The sequence below is a fragment of the Meriones unguiculatus genome, chromosome 7 (genome assembly GCF_030254825.1).
Source record: "Meriones unguiculatus strain TT.TT164.6M chromosome 7, Bangor_MerUng_6.1, whole genome shotgun sequence".
NCBI lineage: Eukaryota > Metazoa > Chordata > Mammalia > Rodentia > Muridae > Meriones > Meriones unguiculatus.
The window spans coordinates 92,008,957-92,032,132 of record NC_083355.1 but is presented as its reverse complement, the minus strand read 5'-3'; the positions used below and the strand labels follow the sequence as shown (position 1 = coordinate 92,032,132).

Sequence of the window (23,176 nt, the reverse complement as noted above, 5' to 3'; positions counted from 1 at the left end):
CTTTGGCCAATATTTGGTTCAAGAGGAGCAAACAAGGGTGAACGTTTGCGGAAGGGAAATTCCTTTACCTCCTATAGAATATGGAGAACTGGCTTCGTGGACAGAGAAGCCAGCCTTTCAGTGGAGGCGGCTGAAGGGCCTGAAGGTTCGGGGCGTTAGTAACTAGGAGCTACTCTTGGCATCACAAAGCTCAAGTTTACTTGTCTACAAAGGTGGAAAAGATTGGTGTGAGACACGGGGAGGTGCCATGTGGGACAGTTTGTGGATTCTGAGGGCTTCCTGCTCTCATCTGTTCTGCCTCATCTGTCGGAAGCTTCCTGGGCAGGCTCTGGGCAAATAGAACATTACTGGGTGGCTTTTTCCGAAACAGTTCCCTTCTTATCTCTTCTCCCAAGTTATGTTCTTCACATGGAAAAAAGGTTTCTGGTTCTCCTCCTAGTTCCCTGAGAGCAGACTTCCGGTCTTCATCCCTGCTGCCCTTCCACTGCACAGGAGGCCCGACCTAGCAGGTGTTCAATAAGTAGTTGCTGAAGAGTTAGTTAAGCCAAAAATGCATCATCTGGTTTCAAGGAGGCAGGGCAGCGTTGCAGTAAAAGAGCAATGGCTCTCAGATTTGTTTCAGATAAGATTCTTGGGTTCGGATGTGGTGGCTCCCAATACTCGGGTACCTGAAGCAGCAGGATTTTGAGGCCAAGGCCAGCATGGGCTCCACCATCTTAAAACCCAAACAAACCTGGGGGTGTAATCTCACATGTAATCTCCGAGCGGTAGACGCAGGGGGATCTGAAGTTCAGGGTCACTCTCAGGTGCATAACCTGTTCAAAACTAGCTTGGCCTACATAAGACCCAGTCTGGGGTGGGGAGTTCCTAGCCCACCCCTAGGGTCCTATGGACCAAGGGACTTTGCTATGTCAAACAAGTAAGCAGGTGACTCTATTACTCTCACCCATTCTGGATCTTAGTTTGAATTCAACCTGCCACTTGCTAATTGTGCACGATCTAGCAAAGTAACCCTTCACCGCTCAGAACCCAGGGATGCTGGGGGAGCTGTTCAGTGGGCTTCCATCATCATCATTTATTGTTTTGACATGGGGTCTGGCTACATGGCTCTGGCTGTCCTGGAACTCATTATGCAGACCGGACTGGGCTCTAGCTCATGGAGATTATCTGCCTCTCCCTCATGAGTGCTGGAATTAAATGTATGCACCTGCTATCATTATTTATTATTCTCCCTGGACAGATATTCTCCCCCCCCCCAGAAGTTCACTTCTGGAAGCTTCTCAAAGTGAGGCCCCAATGAGCATGGGGGCTGGTTGGAAATGCAGAATCTCTGCCCTGTTCCAGACTGGCTCAATTGAAATCTGTACTTTATCAAGCTCCCAAGGTGATTTCCTTTGCATATACAAGTTAGGAAAGCACAGCTCCAACTGCTATCTATTGTTTTCTTCTTGTTTTTGATTTCAGGAGTCTGTCCCGGAGGTTCCACCACGCTGGTCTTCCTGAATCCCTGAGGTAGCTGATTCTCACTCATTTGAGTGTGAGGAGGACCGTTCCGCACGGTCTGGCACAGCTCCGGCTGCTCATTGGCAGGGCTTTCAAAGGCCCTGGGCTTCTTCCTGGAGGTCTGCACAAGTTCCCAGCGAGGCTGGCGATGGATCCGTCTCCTGTCCTGCTTTCTCCTCTGTCCCAGACCTGCTCCCGCCTGGCAGAAACCTGTGTGGAACAGGGGAGAAGCCCAGCCACAGCAGAGCCAGGCAGAGACTCCTCCTTTCCCGGTGGTCAGCCGCCCAGCTCCAGCCTCACTGATGCCGACTGCTTTGGGGATGAGCACATCCAGGCAAAGAGGGCCAGAGTCGAGACCATTGTCCGAGGCATGTCTCTCTCTCCTCGTTCAGGCAGAGCCAGGGAGAGCTTACGCTGTGCGGAAAGGGCCCGGGAGCGGAAGAGAAAGCAGAGCCTTCCCATGCACCAAGGTCCCCTGAAATCTATCCCTGCCTGGGACAGAGGACCCAAGAAAGGGGGCACCCGGGTGAAAGAACAGCTTCTTCTGCTGAAGCAACAGCTAAGATATCTGCAGGATCATGTCCTACAGGCCGCTGAGCCCAGAGCACCAGTGCAGGGCCCAGGAGGTACTGAGCGAAGAAATCCCCCGAGTGCAAAACCGGGGAACAGCTGCCCGGCCTGCCCCTGGACCTTGGAGAGTAAACTCCACCCGAGTTCTAGCAAGGACCTCTGTGGAGCAGTAACGACCAGAACGGCTGAGGTTCAACAGCAGTTGGAGGAGCCCATGGTCCGTCCTTCTGGACCACAGGCTTTGGTGGAGACTCTGAGGAAAGAACTGAACAGGGCCATGTCCCAGGCTGTGGACTCTGTATTACAGCAGGTCTTACTGGATCCACCGGGCCACCTCACCCAGCAGGATGGAAGCTGCCAGGGGCTAGCATCAGAGGGCAGAAGCCAGCCTTCACTTCCAGGGAGAAGTGCCTATAAGGACCCACTTGCTCTTGCCAACCTGCCCAAGAGGGTCCAGCCACAAGCTGGGGTTCCCTTGGGCAATTCAACACTGGCTAGGCCTCTAGATTCTCCTATGTGTCCTGTCTCCCCAAGGGAAACCCCCAAACCTTATCAGGGTTCCCTGTCAACTTGTCCCTTGACAGCGGTGCCTTCCAACATTTGGGAAAATCAGATTCTTAGCCAGCTTCTGGGTCGTGGGCCCGATGGCCATTGGAGTGGTAGCTCTCCTCAGGACTCATCTTCCCAAAGTCATACCTCCCCAGCAGCTGCCCAGCAACTTTGGGGTTTGAGCCAGCAGCAGCTTCCCCTGCCTTTCACCCCTGTCCACCTGGAAGGCCAGCCTCTTCTGCCCTCTGTGAAGATGGAGCAGGGTTTGCTGCAGGGCATGGCTGACACAGTTCCTTTCTCTTCCATCCACATATCCTTTACTGGTCATTGATGTATTATGGTCACCACCCAGAGAAACAGGAAAACCAGAATGTGAGGAGGAAGTGGGGACATATATCTGTTATACAGGAAATGGCTTTAATTTCCCACTTTTTTTTTTTTTTTTAATTTAAAAACAGGGTCTCACATCTTAGACCAGGCTGCCCTGGGACTCACTATGTACTCTAGCCTTGAGTCTTGGCAATTCTCCTGCTACAGCCTCCAAAATGGTGGGATCATAAACATGAGCTACCATGCCTGGCATCTGGCATCTCAGGGTCTACTTAATATGCTTTTGGCCTTTCTTCCTCATGCCGCAAAGCCTATTAATTTCATAGCCAAGTGGATTGAACTATCATAGGAAGATTCATTTACTTTATGACCCATCAGATTCTGCCACGACTGACTTGTTCCTTTGGGTCTGAAATGGTTTTGTTTGCTTGCTTTAAACCCAAATGGGCTTCCAAAAGTAAGAGGAATGTCCCCATGGAAGAAAGAACTTTGTATATAATTGGCTAACAGCTGCCCATTCTCCCAGGCAGAGTCTAAGGAATGATCTCATCTGAGGTATGACCTCCCCAACTTCATAGTCATAAACACAGAAAGTCCAAATAGTCATTATGAATACACAAGGGGCCAAGAAGTATGGGGTGAAGTGGAACTTTCCCTCAGAAAATTGACCCCCCCCCAAAAAAAAAAAAAAGCAGCTGGAAGGATGAGAAGACTTCAGGTTAAGAGAAAGCTTTCAACCATGTGGTGGTGGTGGTAGCAGTGGCCTTTAATCCCAACACTCAGGAGGCAGAAGCAGGTGAATCTCTGAGTTTGCGGCTAGCCTGATCTACAGAGTGAGTTCCAGGACAATTAGGGCTACACACAGAAAACAAAGAACAAGGAGAGAAAGGGGAAAGAGAGAGAGAGAGAGAGAGAGAGAGAGAGAGAGAGAGAGAGAGAACCATCCCTTGGGGAAGCCCAAGCCATCCAAGCTGGCCTGCAGCAATCTGGATCTTACTGTATTATATTTGTAATCTATCTTCTAATTTTCTTGTTGTTGTTTAAAACAACAGTCCTGGCTGTCCTGGAACTTGCTCTGTAAACCAGGCTGGCCTTGAACCTGCAGTGGTCCAATGCTTCTGCCTCCCAAGCGCTGGGATTAAAGGTGTGTACCACCTCACTCCGTTTCCCACCCTCTGAAATACTGTTCTTCATAATGACCCACAGCATATTTGATTTTTGTTGTTCTTTTTTGAGACAGGGTTTCTCTCTGCAGCCTTGATGTCTTGGAACTCTATAGGCCAAGCTGGCCTCAACCTCAGAGATCCACCTACTTCTGCCTCTGGCCCAAGCACTGGGTCTAAGGGCCACCACCACCCAGCTGGAAACTGTTAAAATTAGGAAAGAAAAAAAAAGTAGCTTGATTACTTTATCTGTGGGACTTCCCAGAACCTTTACTATGCTCAAGTCAGACGTGAAGCTTCAAGAGAAGAATACAGGGAGCCCAAACTAAGGGCTAAGAACCTTCCAACAGCTGATCATTGCGGAGTATATCCAGTATACTTTGACGGTGGAACCAGCGTCTTGTAGGACTAGTGTACCCGAAAGCATATTTAGAATGTTGCTTTCCTTAGCAAGCTGTGGGTGGAGAGCTTCTCGCTGGTGTTGCCTTCAGGCTCATGTAGCTGAAACCCTAAGTCCAGGTGTGACAATAGGGTTTGCCTGGCAGCAGAAAGGCTCTAAGCAGGGGATGTTGAGGGTGGGGAGGATGCAGCGGCGGCGGCACCAGCCCTTGTTTCTCAAGTGATATGAGCACCCCCTGCTGGTCTATGGTAGTAGAAACACCCCAAAGCTCAGGCTGGAAGGCTGTGAAACCCCAAAAAGCAATGGTAAGAAAGGCTTTATTCTTGACCACTCCCTCTTTATACAGACTGGGTATGGGTAGTGCTACCTTCTGGGCCTTTCTTAAGATACCACTGGCTTAGACTCCCTATTGAAAGACCCTCCTGAAGAAGTCATTTCTTGGTTCTGGGTAGATGGCTATGTGGGTAAGAGCGTTCACTCCTCGCATTCACAGGCCTGTAACTCAATGGCAGACAGGTGGGTCCTGCTTGAGAGCCTGCTGGCCAGGGAGCCAAATGGTGACCTTCTGATTTAAGGAGGGCTCTCCACCTCACCCACCCCTAAAGACAGCCCTCCATTTGCTAATATTTGTAGGCACCTTTATATGCTAAGACAGCCCTGGCCTGGGCCTGGTTCCACCGTCAAAGTATACTGGATATACTCCGCAATGATCAGAGGCTCCCAGAGAGCAGCTTGCCGCCTTTTCCTCCATCTATTCCCTTTGCCTGCCATCCGTGGTTTGCACTGTTGCTCTCTCTGGGCTGTGATAGCCACACAGAGCAGACCTCTTTGAAAGGAAGAAGCATGCCCAGCTCCACGCCTCCCCAGTAGCCAGGCAAAATAATAATGAAGTGTTGATTAACAGCTTTTTCTGAGGCAGATGGATCACACAAACACATCCACCAACACACTGCCCCACACTCCAAAAGCTCTAAGATCAGTTCAAATCTTTTTGGTGGTACAACTAACTGGAGGCTATTTGTAGACTTTCTCCCACTCAGACCCTGCTGCCACATTAACCCTTTATAAAATAACTGAAATTCTGACCTCAGAACTCCATTTGGCTCAGTGTCTCAGATAAGGCGCTATACTGAGGATCAGGTGTCTGAGGCGGGGCAAGGAATAAACTAACTTGTGACTTGTCCAACATCACAAAAAAAAAAAAAAAAAAGCAAACGAGGACTTAGGGTTAAAACCCAGCATCCAATGACCAAGCACAAGGTTTTTTTTTTTTTTTTTTTTTTTTTTGTTTTGTTTTTTGCAAGACAGGGTTTCCCTTTGTGTAGCCCTCACTGTACTGTAAACTCACTCTGTAGAGCAGGCTGGCCTCGAACTCAGATATACACCTGCCTCTACCTCCCTAGTGCTTGGATGACAGGTGCGCACCACCGTTGCCCGGCTGAAGCATAAGTTTTAACCACTATACCACATTTTAGAAAGGAGCCCCTGAGAAGTTAAGTGACTTGGCCCAGCTCACAGAGCTAATGTTGCCAAACAAGTACCCTAACTTAAGAATCTGGGTTCCCAAATCTATATTCTCAGAGCTTTTATGAACCATTGGTTGAGGGGCAGGGTCTTCCACACAGCAGCCTAGTCACCTGGGCCAGCTGCATTCAGTGGATTTTTCTTACTGGGATCATGGTCCTATAGCTACAACGAATGGATGTGGTACCCAAGGTTACTCTGTGGAAGGCTCCTTAGGAACCATCCCTGATGATGCTAGACATTCATGTGTGCATTAAGGGGCAGCACTATGGACTGTTACTGGGAAAAGGAAGAAATCTGTCTTGGGGATAGGGCTGGCTTGAAGCATAACTTTCCATACGCATTACCTGACTTAATATTGACCATCCACTCTTTCAGCATGCAATTACTGAACATCTTCTATGTTCCTGGCACTGGGAAGGGTATGTGGAGCACAGAGATAAGATCAAACCCTTGCCCTAAGGGAGCTCACAATCTTAAGTGGGAGAGACAACACCTGAGGTGAAAGTTGCAGTGAGTCTAATGTCATAATGGACGATTGTAGGAGCCTGTGAGCACTGGCTGAGCAAGGCTTAATTCTGTAAGGAAAGGTTGGTACCACAAGGAACGCAGCTTTGGAGCTGTGGCTCAGCAGGTGAGGGAAAGTTCTGCCACGTGCCAGGTGTGGCACAGATGTAGTCCGGGACACAGACTTCTCAAGAAAGCAGGAGCATGACGGGATCCAATACCTGCCTGGCTACATGTCTTTTGGCTCACACTTGCCAAGGCCAGAATGGAGACCACGGAGGCAACTCCTCTCGTATTTTATAGGAAATTGAGGTGGAATGGAAGAAAGTCTCTACTTGAGGTCTCTAAGTGGTTTATCTGTGGCAGAGCTGTCTTCTTCCACTCCATTCTGAAAAGGCATTTAGGCTACAGGAACCTGCATCAGTGCCATGCAAGCCATGAGATGTGATTTTCACACACTAAGATGCATGAAAAATGTGGCTGGCTTCTAGCTCATCTGATCAATTTCCAGAGAATGAAAAAAACACAGCATTCAGTCAAGAAAAAAAAGAAAAACTAAAACAGAATCCATAAGGAACAAGCAATCATTACTTGGATAATCCGGTAAAATTATTTGATAAACTGGTTTTTTATTATCATCATTGCTATTGTTTTGGAGACAGGGTCTCATGAATTCCAAGGCTGGATGGCCTTGAACTTCTGATCCTCCTACCTCACCCTCCCAATTACTGGGGTTACAGGTGTGCCTCACCACAACTTTAAAAATAACGTTATGATTTTATTGTCTTAAAAACAAAATTGGCTTAGACTTGAACACTTGCCCCCATGTCTCCCTGTTCAAGTTGCTCCCATGTCTTATTGGCCAGACTGGCTTAGCTCTGCAGTTAGGTTGAGGGCTCAGGTCTCGATCTTCTTGATAGTTTCAGTGGGAGGACTTACGCTGCCCCTGCCCCCAAACACTCTGCTTCCTGTCAGAAAGGCTGCTTTCCTTGGATAGAGTTGGTGCTTGCCACATCTTGCAGAAAGTCTGGTGAACTTTAGAAATGTTCTCCATATTTGTGGAAGTGCTGTGAGCACAGAAAGCAAGCTGGTTTTTGTTTTTTCCAAAGCTGGTGTTTTGAAAATGCTCTTTTCCCTTAACACCAAAATACATCCAGGAAGGCCTGAGCCCTGGTCACTTGAAGAAGGCCAAACTCATGTTCTTCTTCACACGTTACCCCAGCTCCAGCCTCCTGAAGGCGTATTTCCCTGATGTTCAGGTAAAGCCACACATTGTGTTTCAGCCTCTGCAGACTCTCCAGTTGCTATGTGTGTTGCCCAGGGGGAGGCAAGTCATAGGTCTTCATGTGCCCTTCGTGTTACTGATGGAACTGGTTCAATTTCCTGTTCTGAGAATGCCTGAAAAGAAATATGGCTCTCCTTACATTAGGAAAGGGTGAGTTTCAGAATGCTTAGGCCTTTGGGCAGTAGATAATCCCACAAGTACATGGGACGTTTAGGTAGGGGAGGAAAGTGATAACAGTAAGTGAACTCTTGGTCTAGCAATTATTTTGGTGGGCACCTTATGAAAAGGAATGAATGAGGCTGGAGGGATGGCTCAGTGGTTAAGAGCACTGGCTGCTCTTGGAGCAGACCCAGACTTGGTTCCCAGCACCTGCATGGTAGCTCACAACCACCTCTAACTCCAGTCCTGGGATCTGATGCCCTATTCTGGTCTCTCTAGGCACTACACGCATTTGTGAATATACGCAGGTTTGTTTATATACATAAATAAAAATAAATCTTTTTTTTTTTTCAAACCGAGGATTGAATCTGGGGCCTTGGATATGGTAGGCAAGAGCTCTACTACCATGTTATAGGCCTAGTCCAAATCTTTTATTTTTTAGAAAAAAAAAAAAAAAAAGAATGTGAGCCAGGTGGTGGTGGTGCATGCCTCTAATTCCAGCCCTAGGGAGGCAGAGGCAGACAGATCTCTGAGTTTGAGGCTAGCCTGGTCCACACAAAGTCAGGAAACAGACTCAGAGACAGAAACCCTGTCTCAAAACACCAAAAGAAAAGATGAAAAAGAATGTGTAACCAGTAAGGAAATACATAAAATGTAAGGGGCTAGGAATGTAGCTCTGTGGTGCAGGAGGTGTCTGGTGTACATAAGACATGGATTTGATCCCCACTCAAAATATTAGTAAGACAGCACCAGACTTACAGCGAGACTAATGTGTCTCAAAACTGAGTGGAAGTATATACAGAGCTAGTGTGACCATAACTCAATGTTGGAACCAAACCCTGCATGTACTCACAGGCAGTTTCTGAGAGCCACTACTCTGAGTTGTGACGTAGGGGCTCTTAATACTTTGGACAAACCTCAGATGAGTCTTTGAGGACTTTAAGTCATGCAGATCCCCATAGTAAAACACGGATTCAGATTTCCACTCATTCTGCAACTCCAGTTATCAGGAAACTGCTCTCTGACCCACACCCTGACCCCTTCTGGCTCTAGGGGCCACCCAAAGTCATGCTAGACATATGGACAAAAGCCTAAAAGTCTAGTACATAAAAACTCTTTTCTATTGAGTATTGGATTGTTTAGTCTAACTGCACAGGCTTGGCCAGCACCTGTGGCTTCACTTCTGAAGGAAACTGGTTAGTGGTTAGGTCAATTCACATTAATCTCATGTTGAAGTGACACCGACAACTATGACGGTGAGTATCCATGGAAATGTCTGACCTGACAAGCCCTCTGTCCACAGTTCAACCGCTGCATCACCTCCCAGATGATCAAGTGGTTCAGCAACTTCCGTGAATTTTATTACATCCAAATGGAAAAGTATGCCCGACAAGCAATTTCAGATGGTGTCACAAACCCCCAAATGCTGGCAGTTCTCCGTGACTCAGAGCTTTTTCGAGTTCTCAATACACACTATAACAAGGGAAATGACTTTGAGGTAAGTCAATGTACCGGGTCCCATAAGATCTGAGATGTGTTTTCTCAGAATGGCTAGTTCTCTAAAAACAACTCCTCTGGGTCCTTAAGTCATTTAGAATTACAGCAGAGGAGGCCAACCTCTGTATCACCAACAAAGATTACAGCCTCCAAATCTTCTCCAGGCAACAGGTGGACAAAGCAAATACAGCCAGCCTGATCATACCCTGGTTTGCCAGTATTTCGCCGCTGAGACATCCTACTCTGCACAAGTCTCTGTTATAGAGACTGTTGGCCTTTTTACCTCAGTGCTGGTGACTCAGCACCAATGCTGGACTCCATCACAGGATCTATTTTTCTGACAATTTCTGCTCTTCCTAACACTTGGCCTTCATATTTTTTTTTCCACCTGTTTAGTTCTATCTGTGTGGTAGATTCAAATTCTTTCTGGTGCATCAAGGCTGAAGAATCCAGACTCTTGGAGCCTCCATGAAGGTGTATGCTGGTGCCTCAGAGCCTGAGTGTCAAGTGGCAGCTAGGCTCTTAGGTGGCTGCCATCTTCCTCTTCAGGTGTCCAGTGTGTGTCGTCACAGGGTTCATTTCTTTCTTCTTTTCTCACTTGATTCCTCCAAGAGAGTAAAGGCTGCTGGCCTCCACAGCCAGAGCATGCTTGGAAACTGAAGCCTTTCTATGGAGAGGAAGGGGTTAGAGCCAGTGTGAGGACAGCAGCACCGCTCTACCTTCCACGTGGGGACGGCCATTTGGTAGGCAGTGGCAGCGATTCCCCACCCAGGCTGCACCTGGAAGGCCTGTGGGCCATGCCATCACCTATGGGGCCAGTTTGAGTGAAGTTTCTGGACCAGCCCCTTCAGATGGCTTTGGAAGCAAGGATTTAAGCCTTTAGGATTTGAGCTCTACAGGTATGGCAGTCATAAGCATGAGGACACTCTTTCTCATACCAGGTCTAGGGAAAAGAAAGCTAAATCTCTCATTTCTTCCCTCTTAATTCATTTCCTACTTAGTCACCAAAACATATCCAGTTGTGGAACTACTACTGGTTGGTCACTTAAGGTCTGTGCTTCACAAGGGACCAGAGCAGTCCTGGGCTGCAAACCGTGGGCCAGTGGAGTAGGCATCCTCTGAGCCAGCAGCAGGCAGCAGCCATCAGTGGGCTCTCTGTGGTGCCAGCACTTCCAGACTCATTTCTTCCTTTTCTTTGGGGTGTTTTTGGAGTTGCAGGTCCCAGACTGCTTCTTGGAAATTGCCACCTTGACATTACAGGAGTTCTTCAGGGCTGTCTCCGAAGGGAAAGACTCAGATCCTTCCTGGAAGAAACCCATTTACAAAATTATTTCAAAACTGGACAGTGACATCCCAGAGAAACTCAAATCTTCCAACTATCCCCAGGGATTGTTTCCAAGTTAAGATCAAACAAAAGGAGGTCAAGTACAATGGCACAGCCCTGTAAATTCCAACACTTGGGAAATGGAGGCAGGAGGATCAGGAATTTAAGGACAGCCTTGGCTACAAAAACAAAAGATCAAACATGAGTGACAGGATCAGGATGGCCCAAGATTTGTCGTAAGTGGCAGTTCAGCTATAGTCACATAAGAGGGGACAAGAGGACCTCCTCCCATAAGTGCAACTGCCATTTTGAATACTTGTTTCCTTGCCCAGAATCATCCTACACCTGACCTTAACCACAGTGCATCAACTAAGCCTATCAATGTGTAGGTAGTATACTGGCAAAGGAACACAAGTCTGGAATCAGAAGACTTAAAAAAGTCAATGTCACCATCATTAAGTGCTGTGATGCCGATCACTTCCTGCTATTTTCACAACTCTAAAAGGAGATTCAGAGCCAAATGGTGGTGGTGCACAGCGTTAATTCCTGCACTCAGAAGGCAGACACAGGTGGATCTCTGTGAGTTCAAGGCCAGCCTGGTTCAAGGTTGAGTTCCAGGACAGCCAGGGCTACACAGAGAAATGCTGTCTTGAAAAACAAAAACAAACAAACAAAACTCAAGAAAATTTGAACTGTGGGTACCTCATGGATCCTTACGCCAGGGTACTGGATCAGTTAGGACTTAAGAGGAAGCAATGACTATGTAAGCTGGACTCATGCTGTCACTCAGGATTTCAAACAGGAAGAAGCTATGCCAACAGGGCACCCACAAACTGGCACTACCATCTGACAACTCTGGCACTCAGGAGTGCTTCATTCAAGAGTTTCACTGATGGCTTTGGCAAACCCAGCACAAATTTCCTAAAGGACCTTGGCATTACTGTTGCATCTGTCTGGTGGGACATAATAAGATCAGCTAACAGTCCTAACAAGTCATACTTGACCTATATAACAATGCCCCAGCTGCCTATGCATTAAAAAAGGAACATCATGATGAGAAGGCCAGAAAAGGCCCTTGGAGATCATCTGGGCCACCTTGTCTAACTCTCAGACGAATCTGAGGCTAGCACAGGCTGTACAGGGCCTCACTGGCCATGAATGGCATGGTTGGGACAGATGCAGAAATGGAGGTTTTCCTACTCCAAAATGATTACAGTCCATGGCTGAAGAGATGAACAAATAACATCCATACTTTTTTTTTCCTATGGGTCGAACACAATTGTGTCAGACTCAGCACCCAGGCAAGGCACCTGTGAAGCTAAACAGTGCCTAGTCAGAACCAAGCCTGTAAGCACTGCTACAGGTGGGCAGGGTGGAGCATACTTCAGATTTCACAGTGCTGAGTAAGGGGCAACTGTGCCTACAGTAGCTCCCTTTCCTGCCATCAACACTGAACAAATCTACCCCTAGCTACTCTGCCTCTGTGACTTTATGAGTGGTAGTGCTGGCCACTGCCAGACATGTCAGAATATACTGATATGAGCAATGACTTTTCTCTGAAATATTCTGTTCAAATAGTAGAGAGAAGAAACAAAACATACTTAACCAAAACTTATCCTTACAGGGTACTGAAGGCTTTGGGGTATATTGAATCTAGTACCTCCTTCCCTCTTGCTAAGCATACGCTCTATCATTGAACTCCACTCTCAGCCAAGAATTTTGTGTGTGGTCTTTTGAGGCAGGGTCTATTTAGCAATGGCTATCATGGAAATATGTAGACCAGGCTGTCCTCAAACACCAAGAGATCTGCTTGTCTCTGCCTCCAGAGTGCTGGGATTAAAGATGTGTACCACTATACCCGGCAAGTCTTATTTTAAATGCCCCTCAATCATTGCTCTAGCTTATTACTGTGCTCACGAGGCTCCCCTTAATCAAAATCAAGTCATTTCCCAAGCCTAAATTTGAACATCAGCAAGCACTGAATTGCCTGTGCAAGAATGACTCTCCAGAGTGATATTACACAGCTATTATGACATTCATAGAAAACAACTACAAGTCCAGATGATTGTCCCTGGTCCCAAACCTGAACTTCATTAGTCTACATCTTAAAAACTTGAGCCAAGCCATTCCCCAGGGCAATGAACTTTATCCTGAATACCAATTAGATGAAAATTATGCTAGCTCAAATGGAAAACATTTGTGTAGTGCAGTCTTGCCAAGAAACATTCTCTAACCACTGAGCTTGGCACAGAAGAATGTATAAATATGTATCCTCTGCCAGCTGAAGAATTCTGTCTTACTCCAGTTTTGTGTTTCTATCACGTAGGTTTTTTTTTTTGTTGTTGTTGTTGTTGTTGTCGTCAGTGTTAGGACCTTATTGTGAGCACGGGCTGAGCCAGTCACTATGTTCCTTCAGCAGTTACAACAATGCCAAAAGTCTGGTCATTTTTTCCATTAAGGTATATGTAGGTGCCGATCTCTCCCAATCAGACATACTCACGGTTTGGTTAAGCGCTGCATAATGCTATAAGCTTTCAATGGCAGACAGCAGCCACAGGCTCTGCTCAATTACCGATCAAAAGTAGATCGCTGGCATTCTACAGGAGAGCAGGTACATTAGGGAACTGGTTTTGTTAGGCAAGTCTGTCTATAACATGGACAACTCCAGACCAGACTCAAACAGTAGGAAGCCAAAGGCACCTTCTGGGCATATAAGTGCCTGAATCATATTTATTTTTCATCAAAGAAAGGGCAAAACATAAATGGCAGAGACAAAATATTCTTTTAATAAAGGTCTACACCCTGGCTCCATTATGGATGTGTTTATTTCCAGAAAGGGTCTTAGTGTGCAGCCCTGGCTAAACTCCCCATTTAGCCTAGAATGCCTCCCCAGTGCTGGGATTAAAGGTATGTATCACCATGCCCAGCTTGGAGGTCCATTTTCAAAATAGTCTCAGGCATGAGGATATAGTTCAGTTGAAGAGTGCTTGTGTAGCATGCACAAGGCCTTGGTTCCAGCACTGTATTAACCTAGTGTGGTGTACACACTGGAAATCCTAGCACTTGGGAGGCAGAATAGATCCAAGGCCACTCTTGGTTACATAGCAAGTTGGAGGCCAGTTCTAGACCAACACGGGCTACATCAGAGCTTGTCTTCAAAATAAATAAAGTCTAACTGCAATTTCGGTGGTTTCCTGAACATATTTGCATATATGTATATATACATAATATATACAGTTATATAGTCTGAATTTTCCTAATTATCCATTCTAGTCCCCACCCCCTTTTGAGGTGTGACCACTTGTTCTGTAAAGCAGATCAAAGTTTCAAGATATACAAATCTCAAATGATATTCAAAGATATTTTGATGTTTTTATACAAGCTGTAAAGTATTTGCATAGATCGCACATACCGCAGCATTCTTTCTCAGAAGATAAGAACTAGAGCAACGGGTCAGAGATAAAGAACTAAAACTTTACTGTAAGGCAGCACTCTGCCAGGCTGATTGAAAGATGCACATCCACATTTGAAAAGTGCTAATTCTCGCCTTCCTTCCTGCCTGCAGCTAAACCCGGGGCACCACATTTGCTCAGCATGCACCCCACCACTCAGTTATATCCCCCTGAAAAGTCTCTGCAGTTCATAACTGCCTTCAGATATAATGCTTAAGAAAAAGCTTACAACAATACGGCATTTCTCACAAAAGTATAATATTCTCAATCAGATATACTACACATCACAGGCTCAAATACAGTTTTCATGACCTACATTAGTAATTAGTAGTGCTAACTACAGCCAAGGTCTGTCTTTTTTGTTTCTATAAAATACCCTCACAAAAGCAATGTAAGAAAGAAAGGATTTATTCTGGCTCACAATTCAAGGGTATAGTCTACTGTAGCTGGAGTCATGGCAGCAGGAACTTGAATCAGCTGGTCACATTCCATCCACAGTAGGAAGCAAGAGTGATGAATGCTAGTACTTAGGTCTGTCTTTCCATGTAACAGTCCTGGGACTCCTGCCCAGGGGTTGGTGCAGTCCAAATTAAGATGGATCTCCACAGACATTCACCGAGACTAATCTTAATCTAGATAATCTCTCACATGTGTGCCCAAGGACCAAGGTGATTCTGGGTCCAGTGAAGCTGAGCGCCAAGACTAAGGATCATCATCCCTGCAGTAGACCTGGAACCTGCACTTATATATATTTACAAGATGCTCACCTATTGAAGTTGGTTAATAAAAAGTATTTTCCAGGTTAGGTAACTTCTGCATCAGATGATACACACCTGAATTGAATACACAAGTGCCTACAACAGCAGTTCTCAATCTGTGGGTTGCAACCCCTTGGGGTGGGAATGGGAGATCAAAGGACCCTTTCACGGAACTGCCTAATACCATACACATCAGATATTTATGATTCCTAATAGGAGCAAAATTAGAGTTACGAAGCAGCAATGAAATAATTCTAAGGTTGGGGGTTACCTCAACATGAACTATGTATGTAATATATATATTAAATGCATTAGGAACATATACATGTTTTATATATATATATATATATATATATATATATATATATATATATATATATATATAAAGTAAAACATAAAAAATATAAAATAATAGCCTAGAATTTGAATGCTCAGTCATAAACAAGAACAACCCTTGCACACAGATGCTGGCCTCTGGGGAAGGTAGAAGGGAAACAGCGATTAGGAAAACAAATTAGGCGGAATCCCCCAAACCTCAGAGGCATTACAAGACCACCTACTTGTAGTCTGGTTTCTCTTGAACCAAGTCTTTAGTTTCCTCCCACGATGTGGCTTCTTAATGCCCACAATTGTTTTGCCCATGTCCAAATGCTTGTTACTCTCAATCAACAGTTATTTTTCTTGGAAAAAGTGTTTTCTCCTGTTTTCAGGCCTCTGTGATTCGTTCTCTTCCACTGTGTGCAAGAACATGGTCTCTCCCATTGCCACTTGCTCTGCTCCTCAGGGGTTTGATTTCATGCCATTCCTCCACTTCCATTCTCATTCACCCAGCATCTCTTGACTAAGCCTGTGACCAGGTACTTACCAGCTAAGGCCTTGTGTAGATTACTACTGTTGTGGTCTCAGCTTTACCAGGTATTAAAAGCACCTATGTCCTAGCATAGGCCAAGGTTTGGGGAAGATAGTACACGTGAAATGTTTAGCATTACTGGTGCATGATTATGTTTCCTGTAAATGTTAGCTACGTTGTTCAGCTGTCAAACTGTGAGCAAAGGCATACCTTCCTACTGCTTTCCAGTGAGAAAGACTTGAGTGGAGTATCTATGTGGCATCACTGATATAAAACATATTTGAATCTCAGTTTTACTGTAACTATGAAGTAACATGTACTAATGTGTTCTCTAATACAAAGCAAAACTTGGCTTTGAACAGATGTTAATACACTGTCAGGGTGAAGACTGTTAATATGATGCACTGTGAACTTTATGAATGTCCTTGCTTTTACTTACTATAATCCTAAGTCGGTGCACTTATGTCATTTGCTAGTTTACTTCTAAAGCTTGCTTATCTTTTGTAGGACAATATGATCCACTTAATTTCTGCTATCCTTTTAATTATTAATTAAATTAAATTAATTAGGCTTAGTGCATTTCTAAGATTATATAATTTTCCATCTTTAGTAGGTCCACTGAGTTAACTGTTTTAACTTGAGTATTTTTCTAATTTTGTATTTATTGTACAGTTGTTTTACTTGCAAGAAGAACTTGATCTTTTTTGTTTTCCTTATTATTCTTTTTTTCTTTTGAGACAGGGTCTCACCATGAAGGCTTGGCTGACTAGAAACTTTTTGCTGTTTTCTGAGACAAGGTCTCTTTATGTAGCCCTGACTGGCCTGGCACTTGCTATGTAGAATAGGATGGCTTCAAACTCAGAGGTCTGCCTGCCTGTGTCTCACGAATACTAGGATTAAAGGCATGCATCACCACACCTGGCTAATGGAAAGCAATTTTAATCTTGGTTTTATGTGTCCCCCCTAAGCCTGATTCTCCCTGTGTTTAAGCGCTTTTGTGGCATGCAGGATCTCTGGAAACTCTTTGAGGCTAGATGAATTTTAAAGATTTCTAAATTTATTTTCTGTTGAAACAGGATCTCATGTAGACTGGCTTCAAAGTTACTATGTAGTTAGGGTTGGCCTTGAACTCTTTATCCTCTTGCAGCGGCCTCTCAAGTACTGAGATTGTAGGGGTGCACCAAAACACACACATGGCTTATTTTATACATTTGGAATTTGTCAGTGGTATCCTTTCAACAGATCTGGGCCTTCAGCAATTGTTTTTTTTGTTTTCCATTGAGACAGGGTTTCTCTGTGTAACCTTGACTGTCCTGGAACTTGCTTGTAGATCAGGCTGGCCTCAAACTCACAGAGATCTGCCTGCTTCTGCCTCCCATGTACTAGGATTAAAAGTGTGTAAGGCCAGCCTGGTCTACAAAGTCCAGGACACACAAGGCTACACAGAAAAACTCTGTCTCAAAAAACCAGAAAAAAAAAAAAAAAGTTAAAGTGTCAGGCATGGTAACATAAACCTACAGGGGCTGAGGTAGAATGATTATAAATCTGAGCCCAGCCTAGACTGCAAAGTGAAATTCTTAACCAAACCAACAAAGAAATCCAACAAAACCCTACAACCAAAAAACTGAGGCTGGTGAATGGGTTAAGTTCAATGATGTTTGCCAATGAGCCTGATGACATAAGTTTGATCCTTAAAACCTACATGATGGAGAGCAACAACACCTATAAATTGTCTTCTGACCTCACACACTCACTGTGACACACACACTGAATATATACACTCAAACACACAATAAACATAAAATTATTTTTTAAAATTACCAAAGCATCTTTCATTGTTGCATCCCCAGCCATGAGTATTCTCAGGCTACAGAAGAGGCCTGCCTCTAGTGTCCTCCACTGTGGCAAAAAGGTCTGATTGTACCCCAATGAGACCAACAAAATTGCCAATGCCAGCTCCCATCAGCAAATCAGGAAGCTGATTGAAGATGGACTGATCAGCCTGTGATGGCCCATTCCCAGGCTCGATACCAGAAAAACACTTTGGCTTGATGTAAGGGCAGGCATATGGGCACAGGGAAGCAGAAGATATGGGCAATGTTCGGATACACAAGAAGGTGACCTGGATGAGAAGGATGAGGATCCTGTGCCAGCTCCTCAGGAGATACCGTGAATCTAAGAAGACTGACCACCATATGTATCACAGCCTGTACCTGAAGGTCAAGGGGAATGTATTCTCATGGAGCACACCCACACATTGAAGGCAGACAAGGCCCATAAGAAACTCCTGGCTGACCAGGCTCAGGCTTGCACATTCAAGACCACGGAAGCATGGAAGCACCAGGAGGGCCTTCAGGCCAAGAAATGAAGCTTCCCCCATATCTGTACATAGTGGCTTCGCTGCGGCCTCTCTTGGACCAGTCATTAAAATAAAACAACAACAGCAAGAAATTACCAAAGCAGAGGTCACATGTGGAATGCAAGGCTGTAATCCAAGCCCTTAGCAGGTTGAGATCAGCCTAGTCTACAGATGGACATTCTATCTCAAAAAACAAGCAAGTAAATAAAAATTATAAATATCTGGGTCCCACCCTAAGTTCTGATGTGCAATCATGAGCTATACCAAGTCTTAGATGTTTTAAATGTTCCCTGGGGGTTGGGAGGAAGCCAAAGCCAATTTTGTTCACATGACTTCACACAGCACACACTTCACATTTCACCATCCTTCCAAATATGCACACAAAGAGAAAGGGATAACAAAGTATTCAACTTTACAGAGTCTGAGAAAGCATCCCACTACAACCTAATGTATTCACAGCACTGAGTGTTTATTTCTCAGTGACTTTCCAACCAGCACATCAAGACTGAGAACATTCTCAGGGCATGTTCTCTTAATAAAAAGTTTAATAACATGTGGGGAGGCAGAGGCAGGAAGATCTCTGAGTTCTAAACCAGCCTGGTGTACAAAGTGAGTCCAGAACAGCCAAAGCTACACAGTGAAACCCTGTCTTCAAAAAGCCAAGTTGAAAAAAAAAAAGTTTAATGAGCTGGGCAGTGGTGGCATGCAACTCTAACTCCAGCACTTGGGAAGCAGAGGCAGGGGGATCTCTTTTGAGTCCAAGGACAGTTTGGTCTACAGAGCAAGTTCCAGGACGGCCAGGGCTAAACAAAGAAACCTAGCCTTGAAAAATAAATAAATAAATAAATAGATAGATAGATAGATAGATAGATAGATAGATAGATAAAGTTAATGAACAGTCCCCATTAAGTGTTACAGAATTCATTACATGAAGTGGGAAGGTCCTAGGGGCTGAACTCAAGAGTCTCTCACTTGCAAATAATATGCTCTACTACTGGGCTTCTTCTTTAGTCCCTGTATTATTTAAAACTATGGTATCCAGGGTCAAACTAATATTGAAAGTAAAAACACTTTAGTAGCACCTGCAGATTCACTTGTGATTGCAACGAGAATGACTGTGAAAAAGAAGTTCATGATTATGATATTGTTTCTCAACTGGCATTTTGTTTTTCCCAAAATTGTAGCTTGACACCTATATTAAAAACGTGTTAATTTTGAACTACAGCTACCATTTTGAACCTATTTTGTCTATATTATTCCAAACATATATTAAACCTTAGATTTAAATAAAACTTTTTTTGTTTTTGTTTTGTGACCAGGTCTTACTGTATACTCCTGGCTGGCCTGGAACTCATGTACATCAGGAACACCCTGAACTCAGAGATCGAGTGCTGGGACTAAAGGTGTACACCACCACACCAGCACCTAGCTGGGTGTGCTTATGAATTATGTGCATTTGTGCATGAGTACAGTGCCTGAAGAGTCCAGAAGGCGGCGTTTGAATCCCCTGAAGCTGTAGTCTCAGGCTAAGAATTGCCTGATGTGGGTGCTGGAGCTGAACCTAGGTCCTCTGCAAGAGCACTAAATACTTTTACATGCCCAGTCATGGCTCCAGCCCCAATCTTGCATTCCAAAATATCAGGAGAACTAGGACAGTGACCTCTACACGGCCCCTCCCCAACAAATATTTCAAAATTGCAGAGCAATATTTTTAAAAAACAATGAAAAAGGTCGTACTAAGCTAATGGAACCAGAAAATAAATAGGTGCTACGGTGGGGGAAAAATCTATTAAAAAAAAAAAAAAAAAAGGGTATCTTAAACATTGTTAAGACTGTTTCTAAGCCAGATGCAGTGGTGCACGCCTGTAATCCCAGCACTAGGGACTAGGGAGACAGAGGCAGGCAGATCTCTGTATGTTCTAGGCCAACCTGGTCTACAAAGCAAGTACAGGACACCAAAGGCTACACAGAGAAACCCTGTCTCCAAAAACAAAACAAACAAAAGACTGTTTTTAAAACACAGTAATTACTAGAAAGAAGTAAAAGAGAAATTATTTCCCTGTAGCCCTAGGTTTAGATTCTTCTCTATTTTCACTGGGAAAATTAGAACATACTGAAATAAGGAATATTTGCAAAGATTTAAAATGAAACACAGGGCAATGATTCACCAAAATGAAAAACTCAGGGCTGGAGAGTTGGGTCAGAGATTAAGAGCACTGTCTGCTCTCCCAGAGATCCCGAGTTCAATTCCCAGCACCCACACGGTGGCTTACAACCATCTACACAGGGATCTGATGCCCTCTTCCAGGGTGCAGGTGAACATGGAGCTAGAGCACTAATCTACATAAAATAATTTTTTTAAAAAGGAAAAACTGTGTGTGTGTATGGAGGCACACATCTTTATCTTTAACCCTGGAAGAAAAGCAGAGGCAGGCAGCTCTCTGTGAGTCTGATGCTGGACTACAGTGAGACCCTGTCTCAAAAAACAGGGTAACAAAAAATGAATGTATAAACAGGAATATATGTGCACCTAAGATAGTGGATGTACAGAAGGCATAAGGGTTATCACACGTGTAAAAATAAACTATATATTTAATACCTATACAAAATTTGTACAAACAAAAACATTCAGAAAAATCAACCTTCAAAGAGCATCACCAAATACTTCTTAAGTGGGGTGTGAGTATTGATAAGTTTTGGCTGTAATATTTACCTTTAATAATGAAAATAAATCCACATCTTGTGCCTGGAATAAATAAATCAATTAAAAAAAAAGATAACGCCCAACACTCTGGAATGAAACATCAAACATACCCACCTTGATGGTGACAGGACTAACAAAGCAGCTTCAATGACACTCATGCAGTGTTTACAGCAGCTACTCTGGGCAAGCTCATCAGCTCAGTACAGCCAGTCAACTGCTCCACTGAGTCCAAGGGCATTCTCACTGGCTCCTTTTTCTGTGGCATACTCTTAAGAGGACATGCAAAGCACTTACTTCTTCTGTCTTAAGAAACTGGGCCTTGGGTAAAGGTAAGTCTACTGCAAATCTACTGTCAGTGTACCACATTGCCTTACTCAGGGAAAACAATTTATTTTCCAAAATATCAGATAAAAGCGATCATACATTTTTATATGTAGCTTTATGACACAATCTTTCCTAATAATGCCTTTCAGAATTGTCACCATCCCTCAGGACATATATATATATATATATATATATGAAACCCTAAGATTATGACAGGTAGTGTGTGGCCACCATACTTTTGCTTCTAGTAGTCTCCAAATTATTTTGAAAAACACTACTTCATTTGAAAATTCCAAATTTCCACTTATCTATCTGGTAATGCTGATATTTTTCTTGAAGTCAAGTCTGTCCTATAGGATACACACTTAGTAGCAGCCCAGTGCCTGCCATGCCCTCTCCCCACCCAACTGCCATGTAATCAACTCTACTTCAGGTGATGCTTTTCCTCACAATAGAGACAATACCTGTATTTATATTTTTCTCCAAGTGAGAAAACTAAGGCAGTCTATACTGTTTCAAGGGGGAAAAATGGGTGGGTAGGGGTGGGCATTTTTCCATGAGAATATTCCTATATAGCTTATTTGAAAACTATCCTGTTGTTTTTGCCAAGTCTCTTATACATCTTATCTTCTTATGCTCTGAAGACATTTTAATTTACAATGCCTGATTTATGTAACAATCAGTATGCCATCAACGGCAAGACACAGAGGTAGTGAAAAGGCAAACAGAAAACTTGGTTTTGTAAATTGCACATATATTGACCTACATAAATAAATTTCATATTTCAATCTCTGGGTACCACTGCTGAGCACCAGATGTAAAGAACAGATAGCACATATGAGGCTGAGACCAGGACAGACAGCTCTTACCTTCAAAGAGCTTGCTCTTATGACTTGGAGGGGATATGAAAGACAAATACCTAGTTATTCAACTATAAAGCCAAATCAAGGACAGCAGGACATAACCAGGAGGGCCAAGATGAGGATGAGCTTCAAGAAGGAGCGAACATGTGAACTGGGCCTTCAGATAATTATATTTCATAAAGAGGAAACAGGAAAACCAGAAGGGACTATCAGGGAGCTGAGTCAGTGTCCCTGCAGCAGAATGCTTGGAGGAGGCCGGAGCTTGTGCCAGGTTACTAACAAACTTCCATGCAAAGTCAGTAAGTTAATAAGGGGCTTGATGGGGAATTATCAAGTCAAGTAGATAAGGTGCTGATTACTACAGATAAAGAAATTGGCTTCTACCGGGCGTGGTAGCACACGCCTTTAATCCCAGCACTTGGGAGGCAGATGCAGATGGATCTGAGTTTGAGCCCAGCCTGGTCTACAGAGCAAGTTCTAGGACAGCCAGGGCTACACAAAGAAACCCTGTTTTGAAAAAACAAAAACAGAGAAGAAAACAAAACAAATTATTTTCCCTACTGTGAGGAAAACTCCATTGTTTTGGCACCATAATAAAACTTTTAACCTGTGAGTAAAAAGAAGCACCACTCTAATATACAGTAACTGTTTATGGGAAAGCCTGGGTATACAGCTCCCCTCCAACTGTTAGAATTCAGGAAGATGTTTAAGTATATGACACTGTTCCTCAAAGGGAAGCTTACAGAATATATTTTCAGGTTCATATAGTTTAATTACACACACAATAGGGGAGAATTTGCCATCCTAAAATTTTGTCAAAGCCTCATAAAGGAACTGTAAAGAAAACCAAAGTACTGAGTTGTAGACCAGGAAACCCAAACTCCAGCCCTCCATCACTCAGAAAGTTAAACAAATCCTTTTGTTTAGCTCATCTGTTTGAATGAATGAATGAATGAATGAATGGGAGGTGGGGTGGGGGATGCATGTGACTAGAATGAACCCAAAGGTCCCTCTAATCTGTTAAATGTTAAGTGTTTGAAAGTGAGAGCCCTTGA

At 44.2% G+C, this 23,176-nt stretch overlaps 1 protein-coding gene and 1 pseudogene across 1 annotated transcript; both read left to right on the top strand.

The window, feature by feature from the left end:
- The first annotated feature begins 1,568 nt into the window (after positions 1–1,568).
- Positions 1,569–10,893, top strand: Prox2 (prospero homeobox 2). Its single transcript, XM_021634132.2, has 4 exons — positions 1,569–2,932; positions 7,698–7,805; positions 9,294–9,488; positions 10,706–10,893. Exons 1-4 carry the CDS (start codon positions 1,652–1,654, stop codon positions 10,889–10,891), a joined length of 1,770 nt encoding a protein of 589 aa, XP_021489807.1. The 5' UTR covers positions 1,569–1,651; the 3' UTR covers positions 10,892–10,893.
- Positions 10,894–17,723: 6,830 nt separating this feature from the next.
- LOC110546958 (large ribosomal subunit protein eL19-like) lies at positions 17,724–18,253 on the top strand (annotated as a pseudogene).
- Positions 18,254–23,176: the final 4,923 nt, after the last annotated feature.

Bases quoted from the DNA above. Each gene is read 5' to 3' on its own strand.
- Prox2 (XM_021634132.2), top strand. From the start codon at position 1,652: ATGGATCCGTCTCCTGTCCTGCTTTCTCCTCTGTCCCAGACCTGCTCC. The intron at 2,933-7,697 runs ATATCCTTTACT...ACACCAAAATAC, and splicing joins TTCCTTTCTCTTCCATCCAC to ATCCAGGAAGGCCTGAGCCC. The intron at 9,489-10,705 runs GTAAGTCAATGT...TTGGAGTTGCAG, and splicing joins ACAAGGGAAATGACTTTGAG to GTCCCAGACTGCTTCTTGGA.